This window comes from Lampetra planeri, chromosome 5 (genome assembly GCF_965212315.1).
Source record: "Lampetra planeri chromosome 5, kcLamPlan1.2.h2, whole genome shotgun sequence".
NCBI classification, from domain to species: Eukaryota; Metazoa; Chordata; class Hyperoartia; order Petromyzontiformes; family Petromyzontidae; genus Lampetra; species Lampetra planeri.
In genome coordinates this window covers 5,053,587-5,072,247 of record NC_136111.1, presented here as the reverse complement: position 1 = coordinate 5,072,247, position 18,661 = coordinate 5,053,587, and the positions used below count along the sequence as shown (strand labels likewise).

General features: G+C 42.8%; 1 protein-coding gene and 1 long non-coding RNA gene across 3 annotated transcripts; one reads left to right on the top strand and one right to left on the bottom strand.

Annotated features, from left to right (window-relative positions):
* Nucleotides 1–18: 18 nt before the first annotated feature.
* Nucleotides 19–1,953, bottom strand: LOC144719194 (uncharacterized). The gene is made up of 3 exons (XR_013585557.1): nucleotides 1,611–1,953; nucleotides 557–648; nucleotides 19–91 (listed from the first exon to the last, which is right to left on the bottom strand). It is a non-coding gene; the product is annotated as an uncharacterized LOC144719194 (long non-coding RNA).
* Nucleotides 1,954–4,442: 2,489 nt separating this feature from the next.
* Nucleotides 4,443–18,113, top strand: LOC144718716 (CD82 antigen-like). Of its 2 annotated transcripts, none has more exons than XM_078594189.1 (9): nucleotides 4,443–4,543; nucleotides 4,811–4,902; nucleotides 7,313–7,385; nucleotides 8,560–8,687; nucleotides 9,614–9,688; nucleotides 10,890–11,000; nucleotides 12,926–13,117; nucleotides 14,251–14,334; nucleotides 16,109–18,113. In XM_078594189.1, exons 2-9 carry the CDS (start codon nucleotides 4,837–4,839, stop codon nucleotides 16,178–16,180), a joined length of 801 nt encoding a protein of 266 aa, XP_078450315.1. In that variant the 5' UTR covers nucleotides 4,443–4,543; nucleotides 4,811–4,836; the 3' UTR covers nucleotides 16,181–18,113. The 2 variants fall into 2 exon arrangements, with proteins under 2 accessions (XP_078450315.1, XP_078450316.1); XM_078594190.1 differs by lacking the exon at nucleotides 4,443–4,543 and adding an exon at nucleotides 4,626–4,710.
* Nucleotides 18,114–18,661: the final 548 nt, after the last annotated feature.

Here is an 18,661-nt window from a genome sequence, read left to right as displayed (position 1 = left end):
GTGGGAGCAGCACACCTGAATATTTTCAACGTCTCCGTTGCCCTGGAGGAAGTCGGCCAGCCGTGGAAAACGACCCCCAGCCATGGAAAGCCTGGGAAAGGAAGAGTTGTCATTTTCATGAATGGATGAAAAATAAATTGGTAACGATAAATACAAAATAAATTGTCGTCACAAACACAAATCCGCGCCATCATTGCGAACAAAAGTGGGCTCAGGAAGGGCACAATGCCATAAGTGATGATGGCCGGTGGGTGACTGATGATAAAACGTGCCAGAAAGGACAACCACTGCAGAGATGGAGCCATCAGAGCAGTTCATGTGCTGTGATGGACTGTGGCATCGAAACAACCCTAAGGCATTGTCGCGATGGCATCAGTAGACTGATGATGATGATTGTAAGGTGTAACCATTTCCAGAAAGGGAGCAATTTCTCAAAATATGTTCACGCATTAATATAATTGCATATGGATGGCTGTGAGCTCGGAAAAAAAAAACACATTTTCTCCACTGAGATAGAATGAAAGTAAACGTTTCCATTAGGGTATAGAAAACTCACTTGGCCAGTGCCTGCACTGCCTTGCTTGCCGTGTCGCCACAGGGTTTCATTAGGCCCGTTCCCACGACCTCCACTCCAGTTTCAACTTTTGCCTGAGGGGAAGAAAAAAAGAAAGCCAATATATTATTTAACGCACAATACAGCCACCTTTGTAAATCCGCTGTTGGATGAAGGCCACCCCCCACGCCATGTCGATCAAGGGGATTGCTTTGACCATACTTCACCAAACCGTGCACGTTGAAGGTTTAGGAAATCTTCGTCTTCTCGGGGGTCTCTAACACTGTGCGCTTGCCATTATGCAAGCGCTCCCCTCAAATATGTATGAACACAGTGAAGACAACCTACTGTACGTATAGATATGGCTCACAATTACAACTTTATGTCAAATAAAACATGCCTGATAAAAATACATTTGATAAAGCACCCAACTCGGCGCACCCAGCGGACATCTCCAATCGGTTAACACGGCAAGGCGCTTTTTAATGACCATTTTTATTGAAATAATTGCCCTGTTTTACACGATTTTTTTACATGTAACTTGTAAAACTAACGGGGCAAGCCAGATTTTTTTGTATATTAATATATAACGGGTACGTAACAACCCACGAAGCGAAACAACTCCCACCAAATGTTTATTTAAAGCTTTCGTGACTGCAGGGATTCATATTCACGGTTCTTTCGGTAAAGTCACGTAGAAGGGAAATAATAAAATAATAAAAACATTAAATAAAAAATTCTCATCAGGTGTGATAATGATTGCTTGTGTTGCAGTCGAAACGTCGTGAGAATTTGTATTGTTTTATATTTATATGATTTTATTATTTCCCTTCTACGTGACTTTACCGAAAGAACCAAGAATATGAACTCCCACCAAAAGAAGACGACCCCCGATGTTGGGAGGTGCCATCGAAACGTCGCTCCCCGTTGGCCGATCAATGTCACACGCACACAGAGAGCTGGGACGCCGCGTTTGCCTCGTGCGTTGGGGTGGTGGGTGGGTGGAGAAGAAGGGAGGGATGGAGGGATGGAGGGCGGCCCAAGCTCATCACGGGACCTTAGCGGAGGAGACGGAGGAGGAGACGGCGGGAGCTACGGACGACGATCGACGATTCCATCGGCGCCTCCATCCCGCGATGCACCAGCGCCACCTCATGGTCGACGAGAGAAGTGGAGGACCCGAACGAAGACGCTTGGAAGAGGAATACAACTAAAATGTTGTGTAAATATGTTTAAAAAACTTATTTTTTTGGGTTCTATCGATGATATCGACGAGCGACTTCTTGTTGCCACTGATTCCCTTTTCCGAAGTTTTTTCTTTCTCTCGCCCCGCCCCCTGTCTGACGTCATCTGTGACGACAGCCCCGAAAGCGATGACGTCACCGAACGGGCGGCCACGTGATGCCGTTGAACACGCCCAGAAGCTCGGCAACCCCGTTAGGTCGGGAAGGCCACTGAACGGCACGGCAACTCCATTAGATCGATAGGGGGCCGTCCATAAATGACGTCACGCACCTAGGGGGGGGGGGTCAGATATTTGTGACGGTGTGTGACGAGGGGGGGGGGGGGGTTTGAGAAATGTAACGTCACATCAAAATGCGCAACTTAAAATAAATATAGACACGTTCTACTTAATTAAATATACTTTTTAATAAATGTTTTCTCCCACAATATCAGAGTGCAGCGCCACATTAAATACGCACTACAATAACAATAGTTTAAAGCGATTTGAAGCATGTTTTATTTGTGGGGGGCACAGCTTTGTGACGTCATATTTAACGGGGGGGTCTGACTTTTTGTGACGCCGTGTGATGAGGGGGGGGGGGTCAAAAATCGTCAAAAATCGCGTGACGTCATTTATGGCCATCTAACGACACGGCAACCCATTAGCTCGATCGGCTACCAAACAGCAAAATCTGAATATTTATACTGGAGGAATCCGATGAGCTATAAAGCTCTTTTCACAGATGTCCAATCGGAGTTCAGATCAGAACGTTACAACAACAAGCAGCAATAAAAAAACACAATAAGTATAAAGTATAGGAAAAGTGAACAAATCTATTAAAATATACTGTATACAAATAAAACGAAACTTTTTTTTTCTTACCAGGTAAAAACACACATGTTAGGTGGCCTACGGTACTCATGCTATTCAGCAAATAAGGTCTCGACACGGAGGCGTGATTTCTCTGTGTGCCTATGTTTGTTCTCTCTATCTATGTATCTCTGTGATATCTGTCTGCTTATATGTCTGTCTATATGTCTCTGGTTCTGTGTTTTATCTCTCTCTCAAATTTAGCATTCTCAGGAAGAACGTAATCAACCAGGTAGGGTGTTGACTGTTATGTTATCCGACTCTCTGTTGTATTACATTACATTTCTAAGAATACTAGATTTGTGTTTCTATTTAATTTATACCTGATGATGATTGCTTGTGTTGCAATCGAAACGTAGTATGCTAGTATTTAATTTAATTTATTATTTTATCTTTATACGTGACTTTACCGAAAAAAACAAAGAATAATTCCTGCAGTCACGAAAGCTCCAAATTAAGTTTACACCACCATCAATTTGACCTACCCGCCAAACACCCACATTGATAAAAAAATATATATATTCCAAATCTCCTCGTGAAACATTGGCAAATTACTTACAAATATCGCTGCCATCAATTAGTTTTTCCACACATTCGGGCACAGGAATGGAAAAAAACTGATGAAGGGTGTGGGGCAAGGTTTTGGGGCAAGGGTGATGAGTGTGCTAATTACTAGTAATTGGCAAAGGGAGATGTTGGCATTGCACAATATAATGCATTGGCTGGGTCAAGAACACAAATCACATCCTGTAGACCGAGCTGCTTCATTTCTGAGACTTGGATATCATGGTTCAGACTGTCAAACCTGTATGATCATCCTGTTCTTGATGTACTGTACTGTAGTTGACCTGGGAAATGTGTAAGTATTCCCGGAATATTAAAAGTCCAAGTTTTTTGTAGCGGGTCTGTGTACCTGCAATGCAGTGACCAGAGAGCCTCAATACTCAAATTTTAAACGACGCTTCCCAGTGAGACTAATAATTGCACTCTATAACTATTGACATCTTTGCCCTTTGTGATAGAAAAGGTGGCCATTATTTGCAGGACATATAATGTTTCTTCCCAAGGGCATCTGCTAATCTATCAGCATTTGTATAGCAAACCTGATCCTGCTGATGAGACCCAGGTCAAACAAAACCAGTCTAATTTGCTTGCTTTAACCTATTGGCTTGACATTCAACGACTGTGTTTTCCATCATGTGTGCAAACACGCCAAACAGGCGAACTCGTAGCAGGTTTTAATCCTCATGCTCGTCATCATCAGCAGTGAGGCTCAGGTGGAGTGAAATACATCTTATTGGAATAAGCGTAGGTATATGCATCGATTGAAACTAGTCAACACTCCACATCAGTGTTCTTCACAAATGTGCAATGAAGAACACCGCTCCACATCAACACTGAATGGGTATTCACGCATGCCACCCACAGTGTAATGATCATTCGCATTAGACTATACAGCACATCACATTTTACATGAAAAATAGCTTTATAGCTCCTCCAGTCTAAATAAAGATTCTGACTGACAATTCCCCCACAAATACCCTAGGCAACATTGCGCAACTTTTGTCACGCCTTGCCACACGTCACTGACTCTGGCACTGCACACACAGGGTGGTCCAGATGTCTTGTGACCTCCTCCCACCCTCTCCCCCCACACATTAAATTATCTAAAATATAATAATAATAAAATACATAAGGTTTATTTAAAACGGAAATGAATGTGGAAAAGAAAACAAAAACACTTAGGGCGTCAATTAATTCCGGTAGGGGGGTGGTCACAAGACATCTGGACCAGTGCACACTGCGCGTGAGTTGGTTGTTGAAGTCGCCCTGAGGGCGCTTTGGGTTTCCGCAACTCTCCTGGGCAACGAAGTAACACGGAACTGTGGTGCCAGGTACAACCTCGTTTTTCCTCATTCCTCATCATCATCTTCGTCTCTTTATTTCTCTATCTATTTTTGTGTTTAGTTTGTTGTCCTTCACCCCCCCCCTCGCTCGCACCTCTACGATTAACACGGTTGGGCTACGTACGGCGCGAAAGAAAGTCCCTTCATACGCTGCTGTACGTCTCTCCTCTTCCCTCATCATCATCACCACTACGACCAAAGCCCCTTCGCCGTCGCCTCTCCTCACGCTGTATTTGTCGTCTTCTTCTTCTACAGGAAATTTCCACTCGGAAGACTTCGCGATGGCGTCCCGGGGCTGCCTGTACGCCACGCGCTACCTCATCATCATCTTCAATGTCCTCTTCTTTGTAAGTGCTTGCGAAGAGGCGGTCGTAGGCTTTGGGCATGGACGCTCGTGATACGAGGGACATTGAGGACGGGGTTGGTGGGTCGCCATGGGATGAGAGCCATGGTGATGATGTGGCTGAAATGATGCCCGATTTATTGGGCATCGAGGTGTCTGTGGGAACCTTTTGTTGGCAGTGTCCAAAATGATGAAAAATAACAATAGGTCTTCTTGGTTCTTTCGGTAAAGTCGCGTAGAAGGGAAATTAAAAAAATGTTTTATTTTTATTATTTTATTATTTCTCTTCTACGTGTTGTGGAGTGACTCATGCTGCCAGCTATGGCTGCAGAGTTTGGTAGTACATGTTGTTGACGTCGTTTATTGTGAAAATTCGGTCACAGTTCCTATGATCACTGTTTCATTGCTTTTATGGCTTTATTTTGGTGATTTTCGAAAAGTTTTTTGGTTTGGCCATGTTTGTTGTAGTACAGAGTTAGACTGATGGCCTTAATTTAAGTTGTCGTGTGGTTGTTGTTGTTTGGCTTTCATCCCACTGGGATTTTTGCACACAGTGTTGGTGTACGGTGCTTTTTCTGCAATATTTTGCTGTCTTTTCGTGGATTTTCTGTTTGCACATAGGCACTTTAAGATGTTTTCTTTTTAATGTTTTTGTTTTCTGTTTGTTGCGGTTGCACCCGATTCAAGAGCCGAATGGCTCACAGGGCTATACCTAATAAATGAACTTGAACCGAAAGAACCAAGAAGATGAATCCCTGCAGTCACGAAAGCTTTAAATCGAAAAATAACAATATTTTTTTTTACCCTTTCTGGCAATAAAACAGATGTGTTAAGATGTTCAAACGCCAAATAGATACATTTTGCGAGGGATCAAGTCAGCATTAAACCTCAGATTATTGTGGCAAAACACGCGATAACATGTGATAATGAAGTGATAATGACTGCAGTGGGTACAGAAAGCAGACTGCGAGATAGATTATCAGGAAACTAGGGGTTGTTCGGGGTCGCCTGTGGCCTTCGGCCAGGAAAGTCACAAAACAAATTGCACTCGAACGACGCATTCACGCAAGCACCCGATGCTCCGTTTTGAAGTTTTAAAATGAAACCTCTTTGAATTGTATTATGTTTATATTTAGATAATTGTATTTCTTCATTTAAAGCTTATTTCATTTTACATCTGGAAGACTTAATTGTAAAGGACATTTCGTGTGAATTTTCTCTCGTCGTTAAGTCGATGGCCTTGCTTGGGGTTCGGTTCGATGCAGACTTTCACCTGTTTGGGATTGCGGGATCGAGATAAGGCGACATAGAGATGGCCGTGCGAGAAGACCGCCGTCTGCAGATCGATTGCAACGTAATCGAACGTCTGTCCCTGTGCCTCCGTCGTTCATGCAGGGGGCGCGTAGATTTGCAGCGCCCCTTGCATGAAAGCGACGGAAAGTGCAGTGTTCATCACAGATAAAGTTTTGCGCTTATATAAGAGTATGGCAGCACAACATTTAATTATTTAATGCGCTTCTGCCGAGATATTTTGTGGAGTGTTTGTTTCTGCTCCCCTACCTGGATTTCATCTTCGACTCGGGGCAATAGTCCGCATGGTTTACAAGCTCGCAGACGAGGTCGTGGGACCCACTCAGGTGTTAGGGGCTACAGTGGCCCAATTAACTACAGTGGGATCAAAGGAACACAAAGTATACAGTACAGACTTCACAGAATCAGAATGAGAAGCTTTAGTTATCCTGGAGAAATCCGATGAGCTATGAAGCTTTTTAATTCACAGATGTCCAGTAAAGAGGTGAGTGTGCTTACTTCGGAACTTGGTAACTACAATCTCAGAACTCGTCTATTAAAATAACACTGGCTGTAAATAACCTCCAACTTTGGTTCAAAACTTTATGCAAACAATGATGAACATCGCATCATAGAGACAGGACATTGCTAATTGTCTGGCCATCCCAGTCCCGTCATTGCCCGAGTGTCTCCCCTCGCATCCTGTCGGGGTACCTTGCCTTTGAATGCAAGTTTGCTGTTGTCCAAGCTTAGCAAAGTTGCAGTGGTTGATATAAGTATAATATAAGTATAATCATGAAATGCCTTTTTACTTGGCCATAGTATGACTGAAAGCATCTGTCCCGGACAGCAATCCTCAGTTATGAGGATGACACTACATACTATGTCTAGTGTCATGGGTGTTGGATGTACTTCAACCGACCCACTTTTTCATCGACTGAAATGGTGATGTGCATTCAGATTCGGGTGTGTTTCAAACCAGAAAAATTCCAGAAAAGAAGATTTTTTTATGAAAGTATAATGAATTACCTTCAAAACGACACTGCATAGTTATTAGTACGATTTTGAATTGTGACTTGAGTTTGCCTGATTTGTGGAACTAACCTATTTGTACACACATGCAGGTGCTCGGCTTGATCATAATGGGCTTTGGCCTGTGGATCGTATACGACCAGCAAAGCTTTATCAACACCGTGGGTGAGCCCTAAAACAGTACATTACATTCGTACAACAATGGCTATTTATCAATAAGTGACGTCACAACTTTTGAGACTGTTATGTTTTAAAGGTTCACTGGCAGGAGGTCAATGGACAGACCCAGGTGTGTGAACTAACTTAGACAATGGACAGATGCACCCGGTGTGCTCCCATGTCACCTTGCTTTATTTTAGATGCTGGACACTCTGCTCCTTGTGAATGTTGGTCCTCCTCCGTCCTTTAATGTTAAAGGGCTGCTATCTCTCAACTGTCAGTAGCAAATGGCGGGCAACTTTTTTGAGCCCTCTGCTAAAGAAGCCAATCTTGACATAGTAGATACCATTCGTCGGCAGGTCCAACAGTATGCATTTATGCACTCGTAAGGACCATGCCAGCATGCGTAAAAAAGCATTTGCATGTTTACACATTCACTCCTTCTCATACACGAGGGGCGCAGGCTGTCGTAATGTTTTCTGGCCAAACCAAAATGATGGTACTACATGCACACACACTCAACATGATACACAACAAGACAAAGATCCCCCATATAGCCTGCACGTACTGTTGGGGGAAGTTCTGTTGGCATGATACACACCTCATACTACAAACACCATGATACAAACACATTGACTACCCTATATACATGCATGCACGTGTGTGTGAGCAAATTGTAAACAAATATATAGGACACGGGACACCTGGCATGAGGGACAGTGTTAAAATCACCAAACTAAACAAACAATACAACACATTCCTGCGGAGGGAGCTGGTAGGAACGTTGGGTTGCTTGGTCAATGGCCAGGGTCAACGGCGGCATGGTGTATTCCGCAAATATGCCCGACTATGAGGGCGGGCACAAGCCGGCGTGAGTAGGTTAAACGTTGAGTTTATTAAGGGCACCACGGGGTGACCAGCCCCTCCCCACCCAGCCCCATGCAGCCCCACCCAGCCCACCCATCCCACCCCCGACCCAGCCCCACCCTCCCCACCCAGCCCCACCCTCCCCACCCTCCCCACCGAGCCCCTACCCACCCTCCCCTCCCCACCCAGCCCCACCCTCCCTACCCAGCCCCTTCCTGCACGACGGACGGATACAGTGGGTTCCTACCAGTATAACACTACGTGTTCACACATTCTGAGCTCATTCTCGAAACCTTCTGCCTCTACCTTGCAGTAATTGACGGCAACGTTGAACTCACCATTCCAGCGTATGCCCTTGTTGGCATAGGCAGCATCACATGCCTGGTGTCACTCTTTGGCTGCTTGGGTGCCAGCAAGGAAGTGCGCTGTCTACTTGCTGTGGTGAGTGAGACTACACTAATGCCACGGTGTGGCACAGCACAGCTGCCATTACTCCACTGAGTTGGCCGGGTTTGGTTAAGAGACTAATGGTTAGAGCCAATACCACTGAGATCCTGGAATAAAATTCCAAACTTGTAATGAATATTATATTAGCTTACACAAGATTAACAAGTTTTTTGTCAAGTATTTTTTATTGCACTTCAGGAGGATTACAAATATCCAAGAAACATGGAACACTCCTGTCCAATAGGTCGTTAAATCAAATCAGGGAATGTCCTTGTAAGATGATGCTGCAGAACTGCTTCTGTAGTCACTTCAGTTGGCTTCTGTAATTAAACACAAAACAGTGCTCCTTTATTTGTCTGTAAATTATGTTTTTTTCACATGTTAACTACGTGCTCAAGATCTCAGTGGGCCTGGCTGTGTGTCACGTGCCCTTTATCACAGCCTGCTGCTGTGCATGTCATGTTTTCTGTGATTCATATCCGGAGTGGTAATTCTCATTTGGGGTGGAGAGGTGTCGCAGTGGCCAGTACACTTCGCTTTATGAACCCATCAACTTAAGTTTGGTGGCCAATGGCTAACATCAATGGCAAGCGATATATCTTGCGCCCTCCCTTTCGCTAACTAGCACACAGCATGGTGAAGTATGATAAAAACAAACTTGCATGATCGACCATGGCATGGGAGGCTTCCTTTCCTGCTTTAAATTGACACAAGGCTGTATCGCTTTTGCCATCATATGTTCTTTGTTCTGTTCCATAATTTATTGTGTGCTGTGCCTTATATTTGCGTCTGATTTTGTGGTTGTTGCATGTCGTACTGTGCACAGTTTCGTGCGCTGTGTTTTGTGGCCTGTATTTTTATTTCATGTCTATAGAGTGGTGCTTATTTGCCATTTTCTCTGTGCTCGCTTCATTATGCAGTACTTTATATGTCTGGTGGGACTGCTCGTGGCCCAAGTGGCGATAGGGACTGTCGTTTACATCAACAAGGATAAAGTGAGTGCTTTCACACCAAACGATGTGCCATCAACATACATACATACGTACCTACCTATCTCACACATTGTCAATGCTACATGCGTATCTTGAACACTATACACCAGGGTTGGTCAACTTTCATTTACATTGTGTGTTGGTGGGTCATCTGACATCATAGCGTCAGTACATGTGACTGCTAATCTGTACTCCTTTTCTTTAAGTCTATAATTAATCTTGTCTTTCTTTCTTTCATATCACTGTTCTGTTTCTGTTGTCTACAGCTCTCTCATTTCTCTCCTGTTACTTCTCTTTCATCTCACTAATGTATCTCATTTCTTGCCAAGCCATATCTCTCGGCTGTCCATAGCTTCGCTGACCACCCAGAGAGCCAAACATATTTTGCACACAACATACTAACTACGTCCTCTTTGCCATATACACACTGCACAAAAATACAATGTGTTCATGATGAACTACAACTATTACTACATAGCACAGAAGCCATTTTTTATGGGCATTCATTGGGTTACATTATCCTTTCATCACACCGCGCTCCCTGTTATTCACCTCTTCATATCACACTCCTATTCTACTCTCCCCATCACACCTAACTCCTTGATAGTAGTTACTTGAGGCTCCAGTTGATGGGGTATGTAAAGCTCCACCAAATTTCAAGTAACGTTGTGAATGTGCTTTTAATAAATAATTGAAATACAGAGGAATGTTTTGTAGTTAGATTCGTAATAAAAACAATGTGCACCATTGCCAGCCTTTCATCAGAACATTTCTGTGAAGCTACATGAAGCTGATGAAGCCAATTAAGCCACGTTCCAATTATCCAGTTAAACTTCAGATGTTTCTTGAAGCTGAGAAACCCAAGGTTCCATTTTTCTCAATCTCAAGCTGGTACCACGAGCTACTACTGCTGCCTGCTGCTAGTTGTTGGTCTCAGCAGTCACCAAAGATTGTGCAAAAACAATAAGCACATTTAAAATTGATTCTGAACTCGATTTCGATAATTCCAGCTTTGAGACTGTCATGCGACAAACGCTTCTAGGAAAGTTCTTAATGGATTCTGTTTCTTAGCATGATGTCGAGAGCACAACTAGAATACAATTTGGGAAAAAAAAACACAACCAGACACCATCATACATCACCTCACGTCACCGCACATCTCTGTACTTGACCGTGTGCGGCGTGCATGCGTGTTGTCATGCAGATCAATGACAAGCTCAACGGCGTCGCATTTAACATCATCAAATCCTATCGGAATTTGAGCACGGAGGATCCCCTGCACACATGGAGCCTGTGGGACAGCATCCAGCAGAAGGTGTGAAATCCTGGGGTTCAGGGGTCATCGCTCGGCAACTTAGCAGCGACACGAGACCCTTGGCTCAAGCGGCGCAGGGTCAGTCAGGCATATGGGACAGCCTTGTCACATGGGCTCTTCCACTGACACTGTAGAGGAAAGAATGCAGAGGCTGAGGGTTTAAAAATAATGGCATGTTTATTGAGTAATTACATCTCAGTTGTTACGAATCTATTTGGGCACAAGGAAGTATTTTCCCCCGTTTTTACAGCAGAAGTAAAAGTTATGTTGAGCAACTTACGCTTGACTTCGCACACCTCCACTCAACATGATAGTTGAATTAGACTTACTTGAGTTAGAAAAACTAATTTCAATTCTGTAATCTTTTTGTTATTTAATTTGTTACTGGGCTGAGATAATCAAAATCTCTGCATCTGAGAACTTAACTTAGCTTTTTAATAAGTCTATAGCTTGACAGAAACATCAGTGCTATAATTTCTCGGAATGAATACTCACTGCATGCATGTTTTGTACAGCTCCTTGGGACCTCCGGGTGAAAGGTGCTTTAGAAGTGAAAATTATTATTGTTATTATTTAAAAGTAGATGGTTTTTAGGATGACCAATTTGGGCATTTAAAATAATGGATCAATCTTAAGCATGAATCTAGTTTAAAATATTTTCAAAGGCAGGGAATGAGCCTGCAAAAAAATCCACACAGAAATGGAAATATTTGGCTCATCGGCTCCATCTTATTCCATGATTGGAGAAGTGGTGGATTGTGTTTTATTATGGCGGAGAGTCTTTGAAGATGGTGCCCCGTCTGTACTATCTTCCAACTTTCGTAACTTGGGGGAATATCGAATCAGATGGTATCGTCTTGGAAGACCACGAGAAAGAGTTCTTAGGCTCGTCACCCTTTGTCATATAGCATCACACAAGCCATGTTATGGGTATAAAATTTGTATCTGAAAAAGTGGTGGCTTATTTTGTCTGAAAGCCAAAGCTTTGTGGATTTTGTGTAAAGAGTATAAATCACCCCCCCCCCCATCGAGAACATTTATAACTTAATTTGTAAAGTAATACCGCTTATACTGGGGATTGAACAGTGCAGCAGTCAGATATATATTGGTTATCGTGCTGATTTGGTTCAGGGTCGCCGGTTCAATTCCCAATGCTTAACATGTGCCTTTTGCAGGAAATGTATTAAAAAGTGTCTCCAGTTAAAATATCGAGGGTTTAAGACCACTTAATTTATCTTCAAGTAAAAACCATTGTTCCATTGTCTGTAAATAAAGTCAATTTGGAATATTATGTGAAAGTATAGGCCCATAAATTAGGAAAACTCAGTCAAAATGTTTAAATCATTCGAATATATCTTACGGTGTCACTTTGAAATTTATTATCTATAGTTTTCGAAAATATGGCTTATAGTGGAATATGACGATAGTTTTACGCACACATGAAACTGAATGCACCATCAGCACCATCCAAGCATAGGTGAAAAAGTCAGTTTGTCGGAGTACATCCGACGCCGTGAAATTTCACGAGCATTTCTCTCTCATCAAGAGCGGTATACAAATAATTTATATCTGAATTACAGTCGTTGTTGGCTGATGATTATACAAATTATTTATTATTGCATTTTACACTCATTTACCTAGAAAAGCCTCACTGGGTCTCACGACTTTTTTTTCCATTGAAAAATCCACGCGACCACGGTAAGAAAATGCAAACTCCAAATATGCTGCAGGCGTCAGGGTCTGGATCGAACCCACGACCTGTATACAAGGCGAGGTGTTAATTAGGGCACCCTCTTGAATTCGAACTGAAACCCACTGCAAAAAGCAGCTGATGTGCAATCTTTAAAGTGTCCGAACTGTGCGTCCTAATTGTGACGCTGTCCATAACTGATGAAACGCATCTGTTCTCTCCTACCATTACACAGTTTAACTGCTGTGGACTGAACGGCACCGAAAACTGGAAGGACAACTTCTACATTTGTGACCAGGCAACATACCCGGATATCACCTATCCCTGCAGCTGCTTCCAAAACCGTAGTCTCGTCCATGCAGACAAGAATAACACAGACTTCTGCTTCCCGTGGCCTGCATCTGCTCCCTCTGCTATTTCCGAGCAGGTAAGGGGCAATTGTTCCTCTGTAACTGTCTCTTTTTCCCAATGCATACCCATGCATCTGTATATGGCCATACACTACTAAAAAGCAACAGTTACAAAGCCATATCTGCAGTGGCTTTGTGTCCTAAAAACACTCAATCTGAATCGGACAATATCTAGACCCCAAATATAATAATAAGAAAAACCTCATTAATGGGTCAGTCTGTCAGCCACCGCACATGAGATATTTTTATAGTACAAAGTCAGTAACGACTCATTCTGACTGCAAAGAATCACAGACTTATGGTATTGAGGATGACTCCTGTGCGACCTTATGACCTTTTGTGTAGATTTTTTTAAAAAACATGACTGCAAATAGATGATGCAATCCTATATCCACTAGAGGGCAGCATAAGCTTTAATGTCAGCTGATACCAGCCTGTTCTTATTGAATGGGTGACTTTTCGTTGTTAACTAGTCTTGTGCATGATTGAAAACATCAGGATGAGAATAATTCCTGAGTCTGTTCCACCTACAGTCTTGAATGGCCTTCATCTCACTGTCTCGCCCACTGTGTATGTCTGTGCTTAAGGTTCACTGCTTTTCCTCATTGCTTATGATTTGGTTTGGGTCTCATGTCAACGTGTTTATGTATTGTATTTGTGTTCTGTGTCTCTGTATGCCTCACTTCATGTGTAGTTTGTGTTGCTTTTCTGGCAGAGCATCTAGTGATGCCTCTATTTCACATTGCAAACCCTCTGTTTATGATTGTGTGTTCATGCGTCTGACAATGTGGAATGTGTGGAAATGTGAAAATGCCAAGAAAAATGAGAGGCGTGCAATTGTAGTTTGTTCCCTTTGCGATGCCAGCAACCTGGGTTCGGAGGTGCCAATGGTGCAATTTGATTCTTGGACATCGAGGCAAACAGTCTTAAAATCAAACCACGTGCCCATCATCAGCATTGGTGGATAACGATGACTGCACGTGAAGCTCACCCATCCACCCTCTTGTGTGGCAAGCTGACCTGAATAAGAATATGAAATAACAACACTTGTCCAGCAGCCTATGGGTTATGAAGGTTACTATCCCCTCTGTGCCTATGTGTGAATGTGTGCGTGGGTATTTACAAGCTCGTGTGTATTTGTGTTCCACAGGGGTGCGAAATGCACATCAAGGATTGGCTGCAAGCCAACATGTCTGTCATCCTCGCAATCTGCGTGGCCATAGCAGCGTTTGAGGTAACACACAAAACTCGTTGGCACGTGTCGAGACGGGTACTGCAGGATCTTACCATGTCCGTCCAGTGCTCGCCAAACTGCATTGGCTTCTGGTTGTCGATCGATTACATTAAAAGGTCGCACTTGTTGCACACGAAGTGCTTGCCACAAATGAATCACAATACCTTGCCGATCTCGTCAAGGAGCATAAACCATGACACGAGCTCCGGTCATTTTCGCGGCTGTTTTTGGCTAGGCATCGAACGGTCACTACGTCGCACGCTTTCAGATGCGCTTCTTCCTTCTGATATTAGCAAGCCACTTGAACTATGCACTTCTAAATCCAGATTGAAAACTACTTTCTTGCGAATTGCTTTTTTATTTAGTTTGTTGTCCTTCCCCGGCACCTTTGATCAACACAGTTGGCCATGTACGGTGCGAAATAAGTTCAACAAGCATACATACACCCACAACTTCCTCTGTTTTTGATCTACCGTCATATCTTCTATACCTATTTTGGAAGCCACGGTTTTTTGATCAAGTTCTAAGCATACAGCAAGTAGCCTGGAGTTTTGGTTTATTGGCAAGAGGTTATTTTCCACTAATAATTCTCAACATTGGTATACAGTCCAGTGGCGTTTAAAGTTTAAATATATTTTTTTAGGTCTGGACTGGTCCTATAAACGTTACCATTGTAATGCTTGACTGAACGCGATTGAATTCATCCATATACGTTCGCTTAACAAACAAACTATAATTTTCGGAGGGACGCAACTAGAAAACACAAAAGTGTGCGTGCCTATGTAGGGCAATTATTGTATGTGGACTGGGATCAAAATAAAGAAAGAGGGCAGGATGGATTTATTTTGGAAACTTTTATTTGATAATGAAGAACAGGATAACATAGTGCCCTAAGTATATCACTAGCCACTCCTGTTAGCCATACCCAAGAATTTTACTTAGAATGAGGGTTTATGTGTGGTGTGCTAACCACCGTGCCACAACTCGATGTAATGTAAAGGGGTGGTAATGCAATTACTTGCTTGCGACACCGCTAGAAAAGGGCCTCGACTATAGCGAGCTTTCGAGAGCCCCTTTCCAAACTGTCTAGATGCCTTTGAATAGGTGGCATCACCCACAATTTATACGACCAAAGTAACTGGTGTGTTCTCATTAAAACTGCTGGATGGACAAGGGCAGAGTGAGATTTAAGGAACGTGTTCATTGTTTCATCTGCCATGCTGTGAGATCGAATTTGGTGACCTCTCAATTGCAAGTCCAGTGTGCAATGCGTTATACCAAGGCAGCATTCCTTGGGGTGTGATAGGTTGTATAAAGAATACATAACATCAAATATATGGAACGCAAGTTTCATGGTGCTCCAGACTTGTAGGAACAACAGAGGAGAAAGCAAAACCTCCCTCTCATCATGTGTGGCGTTTGATGATGAGAGTTTTGGAGAAAAGCCCTGCAGGGAAAATACAAGGGAAATGAGATCAGAGAAATATGTGGGATTGAGGCTATGAGTCATTCACACCTTTATTTTTTTTTCACGTGTCTGTTGGGATTGGTTCACTTGATTTACGCATACATTAATGTTAACAGCATTTTACATATGCTTTGTAAGTTGCGATTTAAACGGACTATAAATAAATACGGCGATGAGTGATTATTGAGCAAACGTCCACTTGTCCCACTGGTTCATATTTTTATAAATTTTTATCTAAAACTCCTGTTCCAGATTTTCCTTGGTGTCGCTCAAAGAACATTGTCTCTCCTTGTCTCCCATTGTCAGTTGTTGGTGCTGCTCCTCGCCTGTCTGCTCTACAAGAACATATCACCTGGGTACAAGCAGGCGGGAATATAAAGACCTGAGTACACACCACCATGCATCCCATTACACCATGCACCCCATCTGTAATAACTGCTTGAATACACGTGCACAAATCACACCGCTCTCTACCCAGGGCTTAATTTCTCACTTAATTTGTTCTGGGTCCCTGATAAAAATGGAGGAGTCAGAGGAGTCAGACTAAGAGGTATACTGGATGTCCGGAAATATTCCGTGTCATTGACCCAGACAGACCCAACAGATATTAAGCCCAGTTTCTACACTGGATATGCACACATGAATGCACACACGTACATTCTCTTGCTGTAGTCATACACACACACACAACTTTCTCACTTGTAGTCACGCAAGCATTCACATGCACTCCTTCCTGCACACATGCACAGATAATTACATCGTATAGACATATCTTCCTCTCTCTGCACAATGCTCTCGTACTTTTATTCCTCATTTAGCCTTAAAGTCTGGAGGGACAACTGGTGTGAGTGTGAACAGTGCAAAGACATTCATTATATACACACAACGTGTCTTTGCCTGCAAAAGAACTTCAGATCCCGTGAAAAGCTTTACGCATTGATGGTAAAATTGCTGTTTGCAAGGTTCTAATAAGGCCTGCACAGTTCATGAGGTGATACATCAAACGTCATGCATGTGGGGGCCACATTCTCCTCCCCAGCTCTGGTGTTTGTGAGCGTAATCCGGACAGTACTTAATTTAAAATGAGGCAACCGAGGAGACGCCCACACCAGCACTAAAAAAGAAATGGAAACCAGGTCATTGGGATTATAGCTCAACACACGTTTATGCCTACCGGTTCTATCTGGGCCAAAACCTTTCCTGGTGCCTGAACAGCTTTTTTGTCTTTAGTTCGTTGTCCTTCCTCCGCACTTGCGACTAGCACGGTTGGCTACGTACGGTGCGAAAGAAGTTCAACCTACATACTGCTGTACCCGAGCTCAGATGAGCCAGACCAAGTTAGATTCCCTGGGTCATCCAGCCTCATTCTCTCACATTCCTATGTATCACTCCCTACTCCCTCAATTTACATCACCTTGCCCCTGGTGGGTGGTGGTGGCGAATCGGACGCAATCTTAATGAATATTTTTCGATAAAGTCTAATGTTCCCATAGTTGAGGTTAGGATATTTTAAGTATATATCTAATTTTATTTGGGGTGAAGTTGTGGCGCAGTGGTTGGCACATCGCGCAATGCACTTTGCTTGCGTCTCGGAGTTCAATTCCCCTCGATAGTGAACACAGGTGGTGAGTGATAGATGATCCAGTCCTGAACTCTTGCCCCTCTTTGCCAACCCACTCTGGCCAGCATGGTGATGTTATCGATTGATGAAGGGCTGTAAATCATCATCTGCTTTAAAAGTTTCCACTGTACAGTTTTAACACCAGTACTCTTGTTGGTTGAGTGAGGTTGGTGATATGGCATGCGTTTCGTTTACATCTGATGACAACAGAATCGACCAGCTGAAAATGGTAGTGTCTTCCAAAAAAATGGGCTCTGCGGCCTACTTGGACCGCCGTGGGGGGATATACTGCTCTCAGGCCTATTCACCGACATTAGTTATGGAAACAAAGCATTAATTGCACACTAATTAAATAGTAAACTAACGCTCTTTAGGTTTATCACTTGCGTTAAGATGCCGTAGAAATGTGCCTTAAGATTGAACTTCCCCAGTACTCTGTGAATTTACACAGTTGATGCTTGATATGAGCCTCGTGTGCCTGCGTTTGTGCCCACAGTATATCGTGATACACATTGTAGACTTTTTAAAGCCAATCTTAGATTTTGCACAAGAAATTGTTGATTTCGTTTTACAAATATATTTTTTAAACAACGTGATTTTATTATACCGCTTGTTTTATTGAGGCACTTTGCCAATCTTTGTCAGAAATGGCATTGTTTTGATTGTACTGAATAAAGTTTTTAATCCTAATACATGATGCTAGGTTTCATTCTTTCACAATGTTTCTATGCATTTATAAATCTAAACTATTTTCGATTCGCTTTAGATATTGGTAGAATTCCATAGATTTAATTCTAGATTTGAAGTTTTCGTGACTGCAATGATCCATACTCTTTGGTTCTTTCGGTAAAGTCATGTAGGTGAAAATAATAAATAGATTTACTTTGCTTAAAACACTTTCCTGAAAATGTTAACGAGTCAATGTCCTTGAGAAGCTGCTTTACGATTTGTGGGCAGCATATCTTGTGTGTGGGTTCTACTGGCGAACAACTGATACACTGCATTAGAAACACGGACCTTGAAGAAAATGGAACAAAGGCTGTAAGCTGCATTGAGAGAAAGCAGAATGCATCGAGTTGAGAACATACGCAGGTTAAAGACATTTAGATTATTTATTTTTTACGGACGAAAACTGAAGTGGGATATGTCGTTTATCAGGATGATGGCCATTGGGCGAAATCATGACGGTGGCAGCCAAGAGATTGATCATGGCTGATGATGGTGCCCTGCAGGCTTGA

Excerpts from the sequence above, each read along its gene's own strand:
- LOC144718716 (XM_078594189.1), top strand. The coding sequence starts at position 4,837 with ATGGCGTCCCGGGGCTGCCTGTACGCCACGCGCTACCTCATCATCATC. Across the intron at positions 8,688-9,613 it reads TGCGCTGTCTACTTGCTGTG|TACTTTATATGTCTGGTGGG; the intron begins GTGAGTGAGACT and ends TTCATTATGCAG. Across the intron at positions 13,118-14,250 it reads CCTCTGCTATTTCCGAGCAG|GGGTGCGAAATGCACATCAA; the intron begins GTAAGGGGCAAT and ends TGTGTTCCACAG.